The following is a 17416-nucleotide window of genomic DNA, read 5'->3' as shown; positions in this document are numbered from 1 at the left end:
GACCATGGAGGGATGTTACTTACTGGCTTGCTTCCTCTGGCTTGCTCAGATTGCTTTCTTATAGAACCCAGGACTACCAGCCCAGGGATGGCACCGCCCACAATCAGCTAGGCCCTCCCCTCTTGATCACTAATTGAGAAAATGCCTTACAGCTGGATTTCATGGAGGCATTTCTCAAAGGAGGTTCCTTTCTCTGTGATAACTCCAGCTTGTGTCAAGTTGACATCCAAAACCAGTCAGTACAACAGTTATACATTTGTCTTCTGGATGTCATTCAGAATTTGTCTTTGATATTAATTCAGGATACCCACCAAGAACACATGAGGGTTCAAACACCAGACACTTCCTGTCCACATCAATAAGCCGCCATTCTGTGGGCTGCCGACGCACACCAGGCTTTGTGTAAACGTGTGAATGAGAAATCTCTGTAATTATGACCTTGCAAGATAAGTGCATGAGTCTTCATTACAAACCTACATCTTCCTTCAAAGTCTCAGCTAAATGCCTCAAAATAGGCAGCAGAACTAGTCCCCATAGGTTTGCTCTGGGTTGTATGATCTTACATTGTTTATATGGGACTCTCCATTTGTAACTGTGAGCATATTTACAGTTTAAATTCTCCTATTTCACTTCTGTTGTTACTACATGCTTTGTATTCAGCTATTTCTCCATCACTGTAATTTATAGAGTCACACAGCACTCAGAGAACGTGAGGATGAGGTTATAACTATAACTATAACTATAATAAACTTGTTGGGATAAAAATCCTCACATTCTGAGACCTATCATGTTTCTGACATCTGACCCGGCTAGGGGAAAGAGAGGCCCAGGAAAAACAGTAAGTGAATTAAAAAGGTGATTAAGTGAATTGAAACCATCTGTTCACAGTGTAAGAGAAGCAGACAGGTGAGTGAGGTGGCAGAGTGTGAGCAGTTAATACTGCTTCCTTAGCAATCAAAATGCATTACTATCAGAATTTTAAATCAGTATGGTTAGTAGAAAAAAGGCTTACCATTTCTCTGTGGCAGGTTTTCCTCAGCACAAGACGAGGGACGTGGATATGGAACCGAGTTTGGGATAATGGGGATCCCTTGGACATCGCACTCTTCACCCGTTATAACAGAACCGTCAAAAGTTTCTATCCTACGTTCCTAATCAACAGATGGACAGAGAATAAATTAAATTTGAGGTTTAACCATGCCAATTATGGACTGCAGGCTAAGCACAGGTAAGACCTAGACAGCATTTAAGACAAACAAATATTTTAAAAATACTATGCCACGATCAAGAGATGGCTCAGCAGGTAGCAACATTTAATTCTTTTGTAGAGGATTCAAATTCAATTCCAGGCATCTAGAGGCTCACAAATGCCTGTGACTACAGGCTCAGGGGATCTGATGCCCTCTTGTGGTCTTCACGGACACTGCACCCTCATACAAACACACACACACACACACACACACACACACACACACACACACCAAACTATCATACAAAACAACAATGCTATACCAATCAGAGAATATATAAGGCAGGTGAGTGACATTCTTCTAAGTCTTAATAGAATTTATTCTAATTGGAAATGCTGACGTCATTTCCTGCTGACTAGGCATTCTAGCCATTCGACTGAGGTAGAAAAGACTGCATTTGGCGTAAACACAGGTGATGCGGTCTTAAGTTCCAGCACCGGTCTTACTTCTCCTTTCTCACTGTGCCAATTCACACCACCACTCACCCCTTCTGCCACCACCTGTCACCTGCTCTCCACTCTTATTCTAGGTTTAAATTTATAATCCCACAGTAACCCTCAAGCCTGTTGTCGGCTAGGACAATTTCACCATCAGAATTCCTAACCACACCACTCATGCAGTGCAGGTGTATCTGAATTCCACTGTCTGCTCTTACTATTCTATTGTGCACTTACACCATCCACAACTATCACCACATGAAGCCACATTTCGTGCACTCCACCCAATCGGCTATTCTGATCTTACCGAAACTTTCCATCTCTCTCACCTTTCATTGGTTCCTCCAACCCCACAGATAGTCTCCTTCTACATCATTTCTCAGTGCTTTGCTTCAACCTGACACTTAAAACTCGGTGTCATCCACGTAGTCTTTCTTGGCCATCTAACTTTTTCATGCTACATTAGGTTTCTGCATTTAAAAGTCTAACTAAGCCAGGCATAATGGATCATACCTATAATCTCAAAAAAAATGCCTTATATAAGTACAAATCTGGCCTGTGCTATACTACACAGTTCATTCTGATAGAACCTAGTGGGGAAACCCCCACTCAATTCCCGATTCGGCCTGCACCCAAAAAAAAAAATCACGAATAGACCATCTTGATGTAATTACACGAGGTAGTTTAATGACAGAGCGCTGGACCGACATGCATCCCACACAGGAGATAACAGATGTTGGCCACGAGGCTCAAAAGCTAGGGGTTTTTATGGGGTTAGAGGCTTAGGGTTGTGGAATTCAGCATAGCAACACACTATTGGCTTATTCAAACATCAGCAGAAAAATTACATGTACGTGCAGGGTGTCAGAGTTCTGTGAGTTGCTGACTCAGTTCAGATAGCCTTGTTATGTCCTCACATTCCTCTTTATCTCTAGGGTCAAGCTCTTCCCAAGAATGTTTTAACTACGGGGGAATATCTGGGTTTGTTTTTCTTTTTTCTCAGCCCCAGGCAGCCTCTAGGCTCACAAACAACCAGCAATTTCTGAGTACTTTATATGACTTACAGGTCTTGGAATTTCATCTTTCTTTCAATTCTAGGACAGCCTGAGCTACAGAGTAAAAATATGTGTCAAAACAAAACAAAACAGAGGAACAAAAACTAAGTATGTAAGACTGGAGAGGTTGCTCAGAGATTAAAATATCTGGCTGCACTTCAAGAGGACCTAGGTTCAATTCCCAGTACCTACATGGTGACTTATAACCCTCCAGTATCTCCATTTCCAGGTTCAGGGGATCTGATGCTCTCTTGTGGCCTGAAAGGACATTGCACCCTTACACACACACACACACACACACACACACACACACACACAGACACACACACACACACACTTTAAAACAAACTATCATACAAAAAACCAACAACGCCATTCCAGTCAGTGAATGTATACGATCTGACAACTTCTTCTGGCCACTAAGGATAACAAAAACACATGTGGTGATCAGATATATATTCAGGCAAAACAACCATATACATAAAATGAAATGACTTTCCAATTGGTTAAATAATATAAAAGATAACAAAGGCTTAAACTATTATGGGTTGGTAAAAACCAGAAAATTAGCATAGAGATGTCTGTAATAGAAAAGCAGAGATTTTCATGGCTAGTTTTATGATACTGGGTCTATAATCCTGGTGAAGAGCATAGAATACATAACATGATACATGAATGTATCAACTGTGAAGCACACCTGAGAATGGGGCTTTCTGTAAGAAACTCAGACCTTATAATTACCAAGCATTAGTGTGTCACTAAGCACAAATATTTACCAGGGAAGATTCAGTATTACAGTCATGCAGTTGCATATTGTAGAGCCTTGAAAGAGACTGATAACCAATTTGCGTCAGTCTTTACATAATCCCAAGCACAAGTGCCTAAATCAACAATGAAGACCTTTACTCCTGGCAAAAAGTCCATCATTAAAATACAGTGTAATCATGACTTGATTGGTGAGGTCTTATTTGATTCTTATGTCATTATTATCATCTTACAAGTTTGGAAATTGATAATAAACTGTTTCATGAGCTGTCCAGAAATTCACAGTGAGGAAAAATAAAGTAGAATAAGTATAAAGCCCATTCTGACTCCAAAATCACATTCTTCACTAATAAACCCCATCACGTGCCCAGGGAGGTAGTAAACTCTATTAAAATTAGAGCAATACTGCTATGGTTTTCTAAGCACTAATGACCTCAGCTTCTTTATGAAAATGTTCATTCTCGTTCCATATAATTATGCTCCCTATCATGCAGATTTCTCAGCCATCAGTCTATCTTCAGTGATGACCTGCCAAATCGCATCATTTCCGGAAGAGTGCTGGTGAAGACCAACGTGAGGGAGTTCACCTCCACGTCCGCCATCTTTGAGGATGGCTCGGAGGAGATTGTAGACGTTGTTGTCTTTGCCACAGGCTACACTTTATCTTTCCCTTTCTTGGATGACAGCTCTGAAATCCTGGACAGCAAACACACAATGTTTAAGTTTGTCTTCCCTCCTCAGTTAGAGAAGCCAACACTAGCCTTCATTGGGATCCTCCAGCCAATAGGAGCCACAATTCCCACATCAGAGCTCCAAAGCCGATGGGTTACACGCGTGTTCGCAGGTATGATGGTCTTTATAGGAGCAACTGTTCTCTGACCACGCATGCAGATGATAAAGGCACCTAGTTTTCTCTTCTAATGTTACCTATTCTGCTAAGGCAGAGGTGTAGCTCATTGGTAAAAAATTTACCTGGAATGTTCATGATTCTACTTCTGGTTGATCCTCAGAGTTAAAAAATAAAATCCCTCAGCTAACTTGGGGCTCTATTTTTAGAGTGTCTAGTAGCTCTGTTTTATCATAAAAGAGAAGTGTGGGACAAGGTTTATAATTTATCTTTCATTGGAGTACTCTCTTAACCTAAGGAAAATCTTGGCTGTCCATACTGTGAGCAATGCATCTCTCACAGGGGAAACTTATTCACAGTGGCAGACAACTTTGTGGCTTTCTAATTTTAATTTTGTTTTCTTTTATTATATATGTATGTTCCTGAGTGTGTGTGTGTGTGTGTGTGTGTGCCAGGTACATACAGGTACTGACAGAGCCCAAAGGAGTGTGTTTTTAGAATTATAAATAAATACTACACGTGGCCTACTGTGGATGCTGGAAACTGAACCTGGGTCTTCTGAAAGAGAAGTGTTTCTTAACTACTGAGCTGTCTCTCCAATTCCCCTTATGGATCTAACTGGCATGCTGCCAGATTTATGCCTGCCCCACCATCACTGGCACCATGAGCCCAACTCTGTTTTTTCTCTGCTGCCCTGCCATAGAGAAACCTACTACTTTGTAAGTTAATTAAAATCTTTTTTAAAGGAATGAAAAGGTTTAAGGTAATGCATATGTTAATTATTCTGAGCTCATTATTACCCCATATATACATGAATCAAAGCCTCATACTGTATTTCACAAATATATGCAAATATTATGTACTGATCAAAAAGCCATATTAACATGAATGTTTAATAGTCATGAGTTTCAAGTAGAAATTTAAGTGGAAAAAACAACTCAAAAACCTAATTTTTTCTGAGAGAACACTGACACCCCCCCCCTCCCTTGCTGATAGCCTAAAGCTAACAGGAAGAAAATAGTCTTCTGGGGAGTTGTCTATATGTGGCTTTGGCTATCCATGGCTTTGACCATGCATTCCATGAAGATCCATGGTTATGACTATTCCATTCCAAAGCCATCCTTTTCTTTTTCTCTTTAACCAGCCCTTCTGGCAGTCCTCCAAAACCTATCTTGTTTTCTCAGGATTGCAAAAGTTACCCTCACAAAGCAACATGATGGCAGACATCAATAGAAAGAAACGGAAGATGGAGAAAGAGTAAGAAGCCTGGCTTTAGGGAGTAGAGTTGTTGCTGTTGCTGCTGTTGCTGTTGTTGCTGTTGCTATTGCTGCTATTGCACTTTTGCTGCTGTTGCTGTTACTGCTGCTGTTGTTGCTGTTGCTGCTGTTGCTGCTGTTGCTACTGTTGCTGCTGCTGTTGCTTTTACTGCTGCTGTTGTTGCTGTTGCTGCTGTTGCTACTGTTGCTGTCACTGTTGCTGTTGCTGTCGCTGTTGCTGTTGTTGTTGTTGCTATTGTTAAAGTAAATGAAACCCGTCCAGAGAGAATTGCTTAATTTTTTTCATATGCTTTATGCCTAAGTGTGATACATTTGTTTTTGTTCATGACACAAAGGAACCATGCATTAAAAAAAAAAAAGCAATCTCCAAACAGACCTTAAAAAGTAACAAGAAGCAATCATTCACCCCTTGTAAGAACTATGGTCAGAAAAGAATACTATCAAAAATAGTATTGACAATCTTTTTATGATTCTATTCATTTTATTTATATGATTACACCATCACTGTCCTCAGACACACCAGAAGAGTGAATTGGATCTCATTTCAGATGGTTGTGAGCCACCATGTGGTTTCTGGGAATTGAACTCAGGACCTCTGGAAGAACAGTCAGTGCTCTTAACCAATGAGTCATCTCTTCAGCCCCCAAAAAGAATATTTTAAAATGGAGACAAACATGTTAATGGAGTAGCTAGCAGCTGGTTACACAGTAATTTTGATTTATTTATCAGTTACTCTGGGTAGATCTTCCCTCAAGAAGACCCTTAGGGAAATTTGAAAGAATTGATAAGACAATCTTGCCACAACCTTATAACTTTAAGAAATGTGTTTATTTTACTATTTTGTTTTCCTTCCCAAGAAACAAGCTCTATGATATATCAATTATTTTTTATGATACCACGAATATAACTTTTTGCCCTTATGAGTTACTGCTGCTCATTGACCCCTTGTTTCCCATCCCTACTTTTTCATTTAGCCAGATGACTCGTTCACATTTTGTATTTTTAAAACACTCATTCTTGTCTTCTAAACACTTTAAAAGTTCTGATGGCTTGTAAATTGTCCATAGTTTTGGTTTTGCTCCTCTTTTACTCAAGAAAAATTTAGCCAGAGGCTTCCAAATTTCTAAGCTTGTGGAGCAAGTTACTATAGCCTAACAGTATCTGGGGTCACAATTTGTATCCAGCAATGACTTCATGACAAGATATTTTGTGTAGCTTGAAAACCTGAAATGGGCTGCACTTTATCACAACGTTCTACCCAACTCATGCATTCTGTCTATCACTTTTATAAAATGGAATTCAATTCTATGCCTGCAGAAAGGATACATGTATCTCCAAGAATTAATCTTGTCACTTGGTCAACAATTTCTATATTTACATCACTCTTCCCTTTGGGAAGTTTAAAGATGTCAATAATATAGGATTTATGCTTAAAATCTAGAGTAAAGCATGTATATGTAATGAAGATGATTTGTGAATAGAAGATAATAAATGTTTTACAAAGCAGAAACTAACCCCGCTGGAAACTCAGGGGTGAAATCTAACCCAGGCATTTAAGTATTCCCTTCTTGTTCCAGGTTTGTGAAAAGCCCCAGAGATGTACGTCGAGTGCCGTATATCGACTACATGGATGAAATTGCTTCTGAGATAGGTGTCAAACCCAACCTGCTCTCTTTCTTCCTCTGGGATACAAAGTTAGCCAAGGAGATTTTCTGGGGACCCTGTACCCCATACCAGTATCGTCTACAAGGGCCAGGGAAATGGGCAGGTGCTCGGGCAGCCATCCTCACTCAGAGAGACCGGATCCTCAAACCCCTGAGATCCCGGGTGCTCAAAAACTCTGAGACATCGTCCTCTAGTCTATTCTGGGTCAGATGTATCTGTGCTGTCATTTTTCCCTTTGTTTCTGTGTTTGCTATCATCCATGCCATATATCAGTGATCACATACTGATGCAGAGAGGTAAAGCACTAGAGAGAAGCAGTCATTGCTATTTGACATGCATGCCTCAGAGTAAAAAAAGTGAGGATGTGCAGAAAAATGTTCATTAGATTGACGAAGACACACACATATGTACACTTAAATGAAAACAAAGTTACTCTATTACGGATCTCCCAAGAGTTTTATATGTAAGGGGTTTTAAAATGCATAGCTCATTTCTACTTTATTCCATAGGTGGAAGTACATACCTTATAAGTTTCCCAAAATAAGTATATAGGGAGAATAACAAGCAGAATTCAATAAGCAATAGTATAGGGGAGGTTAAGGCAGACTATCTCCTGAGATGAGGAAAATTCATCTTCTTGATAGAAAAGCTGACAGTTACCATTTGAATTGATCAAACAGTGCTGAAAACTCAGTCTGTTGCTTTTCACACCATTATTTTGGGGTTTTTGTTGGAGTCAGTATATTTTATTTGATAAATTTTATCTGCAGAGTTTGCTGAAATCATTTTAATAATTGCCAGATTCTCCCAGATTTCCCATTCACAGAGTTATGTTGTAAACCAATACAAACTGCCCCCTCCAAGTCACCCCCTCCCACAATCTTTCCCCCCTCCCTTCTCCCTTCAGTGGGGGTTCCCCTGGGTATCCCCCACCCTGACCCTGGCACTTAAAGTCTCTCTGAGGCTAGGCACTTCCTCTCCCACTAAATCTAGACAAGGTAGCCTAGCTAGTAGAACAAATCCCAAATACAGGAAACAGCTTTTGGGATAGCCTTTGCTCCAGTTAAGGACATTCATGAAGGCCAAGTTGCATATCTGCTACATATGAACAGGGAGGCCTAGGTGGTGGTTCAGACTCTGAGAGCCCAGGTTAGTTGATTCTGTTGGTCTTCTTGTGGAGTATCTATCCCCTTCAGGGGCCTGCAATCTTTCCTCCTACTCTTCCATAAGAGTCCCCAAGCTCCATATATTGTCTGGGTATGGTTTTCTGTAGATACTGTTTTCTGAATCAGCTGTTGGGTGGAACCTCTCAGAGGACAGCATACTCTTGTCTGCAAGCATAACAGAGTATCGTTAACAGTGTTAGGGATTGGTGCTTTCCCATGGGATGGGTCTCAAATTGAGCCAGTTACTGGTTGGCCATTCTCTCAGTCTCTGCCTATTATATGATAAGAAATCCAACACCATTTGATCTTACAACGAGTGTTTAACTTGAATGTGATCATGAAGAGTAATCAGAGAAGTGAAGAGGACAAGACCTTCTCGGGACATCTCCCTGATAGTCTAGAGGAAAGTCTGTACCACCAGATAGTAAAAATATCATAAATCTTTTTATAATAATGGAAACCAAGGAGGCATAGACCAGATGCAAGTTTTAAATGTGAGTGAGCTGTCTTAGGACAACTGAGGAAATCTGACATGCACTGTTTTATGTGATCTTACCGAATTCATGTTTGTATTGAGTGACAATACTATAGATAAAGATCCTCATATGTAGAAGATGCATGTACAGAAGGAATTGGTTATAATGATACTGCCAGTTAATCTGTAAAAAAAGCCTTTGCGGGGTGTGGAAGGGAAGAAAAGAGGGAAATGTGTGGTGATTCTAGGGCAAGGGTTATAAAATGTTCATTGTGTTATGCCTTCAGCTCTTTTGTAAATTTGAGAATTACAAAATAAAAGAAATTTCAAAATAAAAGCCATACTCGTGTGATGGTTTGCATGCATGCCACAGGTTGACCACAAATTCAGCATTCATGTTTCTATTAACCAAGCCATAAAAGGGAAACCTAGACAAATAAGCAAGACTTTATGTTTAACAAACATGTCTTAGAGACAGGCAACCTAATGGCAACACACATTCATCATGAGCTGGTTTCCTATCTCATAGTAAACTTAATTATTTATGAGCAGTGTTTGAAATAGTGACCTAATACGAGCACACTCTTCAAAATAATTTTCAACCAGCATAAATTTCAATGGACATAGGGAGCATAGTTTGAGAAAATCTTTGGAATTAACATACTTACAAGCCTAGGGTTGCTATTTTAATTGTAGGTCTCTATATCAATATATAAAGACTCCAACCCTTTGAAGGAATGGTGAGGGAGAATGAGCAGCTTCTGTAAGGGAGCTCACCTTATACCAAAGATTTGAGCCCCAAGGAGACTCACTTTGAGGACCAGGACAGTTTTTAGGAAGCTATGTTAAGCCTGCTCCACATGGACAAATGTTTGATTGAAGTCCGGAGCTGTACGGGCTTCAGGAAAGCCAGAAGAGTCTTCCTGTGAAAGCAACTCTGGGGGAGGTTTGCACATCCTCACTCACCTCTCAACTTCCTGCCTGCCCAATGTTTACACTGTGAGTTACACCCCTAATATGATATAAATTACTGTAAGAAAGAAAAATGCAATTTACCAAAGTGAAAAGTTAAGAAATGTCCATTTTAAAATGTTGTTTGGTTTAGACCAGAAAATATCCCCATTGTTTTCCCTAGCAACAACCAACTAACAGGATCATCTGTCTAGATTGTCCACTCAGAGTTCAAAACTCAAAAAATACACCACTTCTAAAAAATTGTGAATATAAGAGAGGATAAAAGTATCCATTTTTCTACGTTAAGATTCCGGGATTTTCTGGAAAGTCCACCCATGGACGGATCACCATATTTCTCTAGTTCAGAGTTTTGACTTAAACGGTCAAAGGACCAATGGTTTTAAACTGAACAAGACTTCTTTCTTTTCTTATAAGGTAAAACCCACTACCAAAAATAGCAGAAAGTAATTAAAACTATTTCAGAGTTAACTGAATCTAAGCATAGTAGACAGACTTTTTCCATCATCTCCTCTTCTATGTGGAGGCTCACACTAACCCTAGAGTCTCCTCCTCTCAACCCAGAGGCTGTGAGGAATGGAGCCCTTTCTTTTTCATCAGGCAGAAGTCTGATCGTGGGTCTGCGATCTCTCGCTTCCTGTCTTTGCCTATAAGATGTCACAGGTGTGAAACAACCATTGTGAATAATTTTAAACCTGAGCTCCCTTGAGATTCACCCTAGAATAAATCAAGGGGACTATGAGAAAGCCAAACTCAGCTGCACATCAAAGCTACAGTCTCACCTAGGATCAATAAAAGTCCTGTTTTCTGTTTCAATGCACTTAAATCCTGCACCTTCATCCCAATTTGTCTCTGAACTCAAGAGATAAATAATGACTTGTATAACTATGACCCAAACTCAAACAAAAAGAAAAAAGGACTCATTTTGGTGATGCAAGAATGAAAGAACAGGTATAGAATGAGAGGTGACAACCATGAAATTTGGGCACCTACTGCAATACCAAACAAGGAGGCTGGAGATGTACATGTAGAGTAGAGGGTTGGAAATGAGGAGGTATGGAGTCAGAGTGAGATCCTGCTATGTCATGGCCCTTTACACTTCTGACATCAAAGAGAAGAAATAGAGACTGTTGGCTGATGCATGAAAAGTTAGCAGATCATAAGATAGACATATCAGACATCTCTAGGAACTCCACAGTGTAGCTGGTCGAATTTATTAGACAGTATAATTCTCTGTCTAGTGATACTACTAATGTGTAAGACTCCACTCCCCTAATGACTTAGAAGTGAGAAAAGGTAAGATTAATTCATTCTTTCCAAATACTTCAAATACTAAAGCCAGTGGTTCATAAAACTCTTGATGCCCTCTTTGCTTGGAGATTTTCCTATGGAATCTGGAAGTTCATTTCTGGCAGTTTGTTTGTGGCTGTTGCCAATGGGATCCTTTGTCTGGTTCCCTTTTCAAGGTGTTAGCCATCTCTCTCAGGAAGGCTGTGGTCTCTTGCTTCCTTCCCTGAGTCTGTTGTTTGCACATTCCTGGCCTGGCTCAAGCCCCCTTTGCTTTTACTCCACATTTTCAGTGAAACCTCCTGCCCTTTTCTTCACTCACATTAATTTCAATTTACACAAATGACCAAGCGGTTTTCAAATGACTACTCTAACCAACCACCATAGGTATGAAACTCACTAAGTTATGGTTTGCAAAACAGGTCTGAAATTGCTTCTGAATAACAAAATGCAATCGTTGATGGCCTTGGTGTGGTTAACCTCATGAAAGAAAATTCAGAAAACTTAACAGCTCAGGCCTAAGACCATTTTCATATTAAGTGCACATTCCTAAGTATATTATGTTAAGGTAAGCTTTTCATGTGTACATTTATTAACATTTATCAGAAATAACACCTCTACATATTTTGCCATAAATTCACATAATAATAAACACCTTTTATCCACGCTCTTCAAGAAAAGGGGCAATATTCTAAACTTTAAATTACAACAGTTAGCCCAATCAGAATTTTTTTCTATAATAAAATTAACGAGTCTTGTAGTTTTAGAAATAAATCCTTATCAAAATGTGTGCTCTTAAGCTTCAGAATATTTGTGTGTGGCATTGCTGTAACCTTGTTAGAGGGAAATAAATGAATACTATGCCATGTTAGGCCACAGGGAGCATCAGTGGGAGGCAGTGTGGACCACCACAAGATTTTGGACCTTCAGCTCACAGGCCTTTCTCATGAGTCAATGAGCAGAGTCAGAATCTGAGTTTGTTCGAACACTTGACCTCAGAAGGTTCCAAGAGAGACTTAAGACTCACTATAGAGCTTCATGTGTTTCTCTTCCACATCTGTCTTCAGTGTGGGCTAACAACCCAGATGACCTGTGGCGCTCACCAAACAAGAGGCGTGCAGGTCAGTGTCTACAAATTTTGCTGCCTGTTGTGGTGACGTGTCCCTGAATTCACTAAGAAAACTGCCAATACTGAAACTCTCTGTGTCTCCTCTTTTGTTGATTCCGTTTCTCCTCTGCCTCTGTCAATGGGTAGTAGCAGTCTCTTATGGACAGACACTGAAGGAGAGGATGGCTTATAGTTTCCTGTAAATGGCCCAGTTACTGGCCATCCTCCTGTATGTACTTCAGGTTGCTTTGACACAGTGTTTCTACCTCTAACACTAACTCCTTGGTTCAACACGTCTTTCTGTTTTCCCTCCCTCGCAGCAGAGTTTTATCTGTGGCCTTCACACCATGCCCATTCCAGCCAATGTCCCACCTTCACACACCTCAGGGAGACCAGTGTGCTTCAAAGAGCAGTGTTGATGCCTCGGCGTATCAGAAGAAACATGCAGCCTCCAAGACACAAGGTCAGGGTTGGTGGAGCTACCAGGCCTTGGAGCCAGAGCAGCAAATAGAGAGCACGGGCTGTGTATGAGCTGGAATTCAATTCTGGCATCAAATTCCAAGTGACATGGGGCAAGTTATTAATTTCTCATCCTTCCTAATATAATTCATTTAAATTAAATTCATATTATTCATTTTGATGTCTTTATTCATCCAAAAACTTAACGTTTAATATTTAAATGTTATAGCAAAAAAATAAATAAATAAATGCAGTATGTGGCATATCTTGAAATGCTTTCAGCTGCCCTATTTCACGCATCTTTGAAGAAACTTTTAATGACACCATCCTTAACTCTTTTTTTTTCCATTTTTATTAAGTATTTAGCTCATTTACATTTCCAATGCTATACCAAAAGTCCCCCATACCCACCCCCACAATCCCCTACCCCCCCACTCCCCCTTTTTGGCCCTGGCGTTCCCCTGTACTGGGGCATATAAAGTTTGCAAGTCCAATGGGCCTCTCTTTGCAGTGATGGCCGACTAGGCCATCTTTTGATACATATGCAACTAGAGACAAGAGCTCCGGGGTACTGGTTAGTTCATATTGTTGTTCCACCTATAGGGTTGCAGTTCCCTTTAGTTCCTTGGGTGCTTTCTCTAGTTCCCCCATTGGGGGCCCTGTGGTCCATTCAATAGCTGACTGTGAGCATCCACTTCTGTGTTTGCTACGCCCCATCCTTAACTCTTAACACCATCCAAAAATATAAACCATAGGAGGAACCCAGAAGTATACTGCTAAAGCCCATAGGTGCCATTGTCAGACTGATCACAGTTCAAAATATAGTCTTACCCCATAGTGCTAAGTAACACTGGACAAGCTGACTCACCAGGCTACGTCTCCGTGGTCCTGTATAAGGTGGAGTTCATCAAAGGAACAAAAGTAACAAAAGGTGATTATGAAAGGAATCCATTAGACAGGCTCGTGCAGTTAGGGTTGAATACTCCTACAAGGACCATCAGCAGGCTGGATAACCAAGGAAATCTGCAGAGGATGAGAGCCTCGGGATACTAAAGAAGCCTGGTGTTGAGGCTGAAGGGCTAAAGATCCTGGAGAGCTACTGGGAAAAGGCTGAAGAATCTGGAATCTGAGTCTCTGGGTAACACCAGCAGCTGCCACCGAGGGTTAAGAGCCAGCAGGAGATGTCTTCTGTCTTCTTCTGTCCCTTTCAATCTAGGCTCCCAGGCTGCTGGATTGTGACTCAGAAGAGCTATCCTGATCTCAGTCCACTGACACACTACCACTGTTCCCTGGAAGCAAGTCACAGATACACAAGAGTATGTGTGCTTTGCCAACTCTCTAGTCACCCCACCCCCTACTCCAGTCAGGATGACAACCAGAATCGTTTACAGTTCTCATCCTTGATGAGTGAATCCTTAACAGACCTTGCCTCACAGAACATGTGTAATGAAAAATGAACACAGCAAGAGTGGAGCCTCTTAGCCCTGTGTTTTGTACATGCTGACTGACATGAGGACCATAATCCTCCGCTGCATCCCGGCCTCCTGAGGAAGTCAGAAATACAAATTAGCTCATGGTCTTTGACAAAGCAGCATGAACAGACAGCTAAAAATAAATAAATAAATAAAAATAGCTTGAATGGCAGAATCATCCCTCCAGAGCAATACAACTCATGTAACTTGTCTGCTTGTTTAGCCAAGGCACTCAGGAATTCCTGTCAACAGTGTTGTTGAATGATTTAACCTTTCCTGTACTATGCTGTTAGGGACATCATACATGACATCAGCTGAATGCAAGTGGCTTCTAGTCGATGGCATTCTTTTCACAGTAATTGTGTCCTGAATATTAAAATAAAAAATAACCCTAGACAGTTTTATTAGAAAGGAGACCAAACAGCCATAGATGCCTTGAACTGGTAGAGGAATTCTATATACACACATCTGTTAGAAGACCCACTCGTGTAAATAAAGAGCAGCTAGTGAAGCTGCTGAGAATTAATAGATCTTTCCAGATGTTTACAGTAAATAAAGTACACAGAAAGACCCATTTCCTCCCTGAAAAAAATATTGGGAACATTATTTTCTTATAGACTCTATAAAAATAGTCTTATAAACTCCTTGTGATGCTTTGAATAGGAACAATGGCCCCCATAGACGACTGTGTTTGAATGCTTGGCCCATAGGGAGTGGCATCATTAGGAGGTGTGGCCTTGTTGGAGTAGGTGTGGCCTTGTTGGAGGAAGAGTGTCACTATGGGGGTGGACTTTGGTGTCTCAGAAGCTCAAGCTACACCCAGTGTGACACACAGTCACTTCTGCTGCCTGCATATCAAAATATGTATAACTCTCAGCTCCTTTCCCAGCACCCTTGTCCACCTGCACACTGCCATGTTGATGATGGACTAAACCTGTGAAACTGTAAGCCAGCCCCAATTAAATGTTTTCCTTTATAAGAGTTATCCAGGTCATGATGTCACTTGACAGCACTAGAAACCCCAGATAAGATACTCTCATATAATATAGAGAGAGTATAGAGAACCCTTGGTCTGTTCACTTGCTCAGAGGATATGCCAAGCCCATTCCAACTTCTTCCTAAGATTTTGTGCTACATCCTTCCCCAGTATTTCCATGGCACTGGCTTCTATCTTTGCCCCCTTTTAAAATATATATCCATTTTATGAGTTCTGTTCCCCTAGAGAACTCTGAGTGATACATCACCCTTAACTAGGAAACCTGTGTCTGCTACAATACTTTAGATACATTGTAAGAACAGCTCACCTCAAACTATTCTCAGGTTACTTCCTATGAGGTCAGGAACAAACACAACAGAGAACGTGCTGTTGGCTTAGAAGTGTTTTAATTTAGATATATGCCCCATGAATGAAAGGAATTTGAAAAGTGAACAAAGGGACAATATGATCTCTCATACAGACAGCAGTTTAGAATGTTGCACTAAGTTCATATAGAAATCTGAGTTTCTACAGAGGCGCTGAGGCAGCACCCTTTGTGGGCCGGGGACAGCCAGCCACCGTCCGGACCGGAGGACAGGTGCCCGCCCGGCTGGGGAGGCGGCCTAAGCCACAGCAGCAGCGGTCGCCATCTTGGTCCGAGACCCGCCGAACTTAGGAAATTAGTCTGAACAGGTGAGAGGGTGCGCCAGAGAACCTGACAGCTTCTGGAACAGGCGGAAGCACAGAGGCGCGGAGGCAGCACCCTTTGTGGGCCGGGGACAGCCGGCCACCGTCCGGACCGGAGGACAGGTGCCCGCCCGGCTGGGGAGGCGGCCTAAGCCACAGCAGCAGCGGTCGCCATCTTGGTCCCGGGACTCCAAGGAACTTAGGAATTTAGTCTGCTTAGGTGAGAGTCTGTACCACCTGGGAACTGCAAAGCAACACAGTGTCTGAGAAAGGCCCTGTTTTGGGCCTTCTTCTTCGACCAGGAGGAGGTCCAAAAACAAGATATCTGCGCACCTTCCCTGTAAGAGAGCTTGCCAGCAGAGAGTGCTCTGAGCACTGAAACTCAGAGGAGAGAATCTGTCTCCCAGGTCTGCTGATAGACGGTAACAGAATCACCAGAAGAACAATCTCTAAACAGAGTCAATTATAACTACTAACTCCAGAGATTACCAGATGGCGAAAGGTAAACGGAGGAATCTTACTAACAGGAACCAAGACCACTCACCATCACCAGGCCCCAGCACACCCACTTCGCCCAGTCCAGGGAACCCCAACACACCTGAGAACCTAGACCTAGATTTAAAAGCATATCTCATGATGATGGTAGAGGACATCAAGAAGGACTTTAATAAATCACTTAAAGAAATACAGGAGAACACTGCTAAAGAGTTACAAGTCCTTAAAGAAAAACAGGAAAACACAATCAAACAGGTAGAAGTCCTTACAGAAAAAGAGGAAAAAACATACAAACAGGTGATGGAAATGAACAAAACCATACTAGACCTAAAAAGGGAAGTAGACACAATAAAGAAAACTCAAAGCGAGGCAACACTAGAGATAGAAACCCTAGGAAAGAAATCTGGAACCATAGATTTGAGCATCAGCAACAGAATACAAGAGATGGAAGAGAGAATCTCAGGTGCAGAAGATTCCATAGAGAACATCGGCACAACAATCAAAGAAAATGGAAAATGCAAAAAGATCCTAACTCAAAATATCCAGGAAATCCAGGACACAATAAGAAGACCAAACGTACGGATAATAGGAGTGGATGAGAATGAAGATTTTCAACTCAAAGGTCCAGCAAACATCTTCAACAAAATTATTGAAGAAAACTTCCCAAATCTAAAGAATGAGATGCATATGAACATACAAGAAGCCTACAGAACTCCAAATAGACTGGACCAGAAAAGAAATTCCTCCTGACACATAATAATCAGAACATCAAATGCACTAAATAAAGATAGAATACTAAAAGCAGTAAGGGAAAAAGGTCAAGTAACATATAAAGGCAAGCCTATCAGAATTACACCAGATTTTTCACCAGAGACTATGAAAGCCAGAAGAGCCTGGACAGATGTTATACAGACACTAAGAGAACACAAACTGCAGCCCAGGCTACTATACCCAGCCAAACTCTCAATTATCATAGAGGGAGAAACCAAAGTATTCCACGACAAAACGAAATTCACGCATTAT

The 17416-nt window shown here is 41.1% G+C and overlaps 1 protein-coding gene across 5 annotated transcripts in view; it reads left to right on the top strand.

The window, feature by feature from the left end:
* The window catches only part of Gm4846 (predicted gene 4846), a 23537-nt gene extending 14892 nt beyond the window's left edge, over positions 1 to 8645 (top strand). For 4 of the 5 annotated variants that reach the window (XM_006496785.4, XM_006496787.4, XM_006496786.4 and 1 more), the window contains exons 6-9: positions 1029 to 1228; positions 4002 to 4351; positions 5539 to 5611; positions 7209 to 8645. In XM_006496785.4, coding sequence (XP_006496848.2) covers positions 1029 to 1228; positions 4002 to 4351; positions 5539 to 5611; positions 7209 to 7572 — 987 coding nt within the window. In that variant the 3' untranslated portion in view covers positions 7573 to 8645. The remainder of the gene's footprint in view (positions 1 to 1028; positions 1229 to 4001; positions 4352 to 5538; positions 5612 to 7208) is intronic. The other variant, NM_001164306.1, reaches the window with a different exon arrangement.
* The last annotated feature ends 8771 nt before the right edge of the window (positions 8646 to 17416 follow it).

Source organism: Mus musculus, chromosome 1 (genome assembly GCF_000001635.26).
Source record: "Mus musculus strain C57BL/6J chromosome 1, GRCm38.p6 C57BL/6J".
Lineage (NCBI taxonomy): Eukaryota > Metazoa > Chordata > Mammalia > Rodentia > Muridae > Mus > Mus musculus.
The sequence above is the reverse complement of the archived record's forward strand: the minus strand, read 5'-3'. Positions and strand labels throughout refer to the sequence as shown.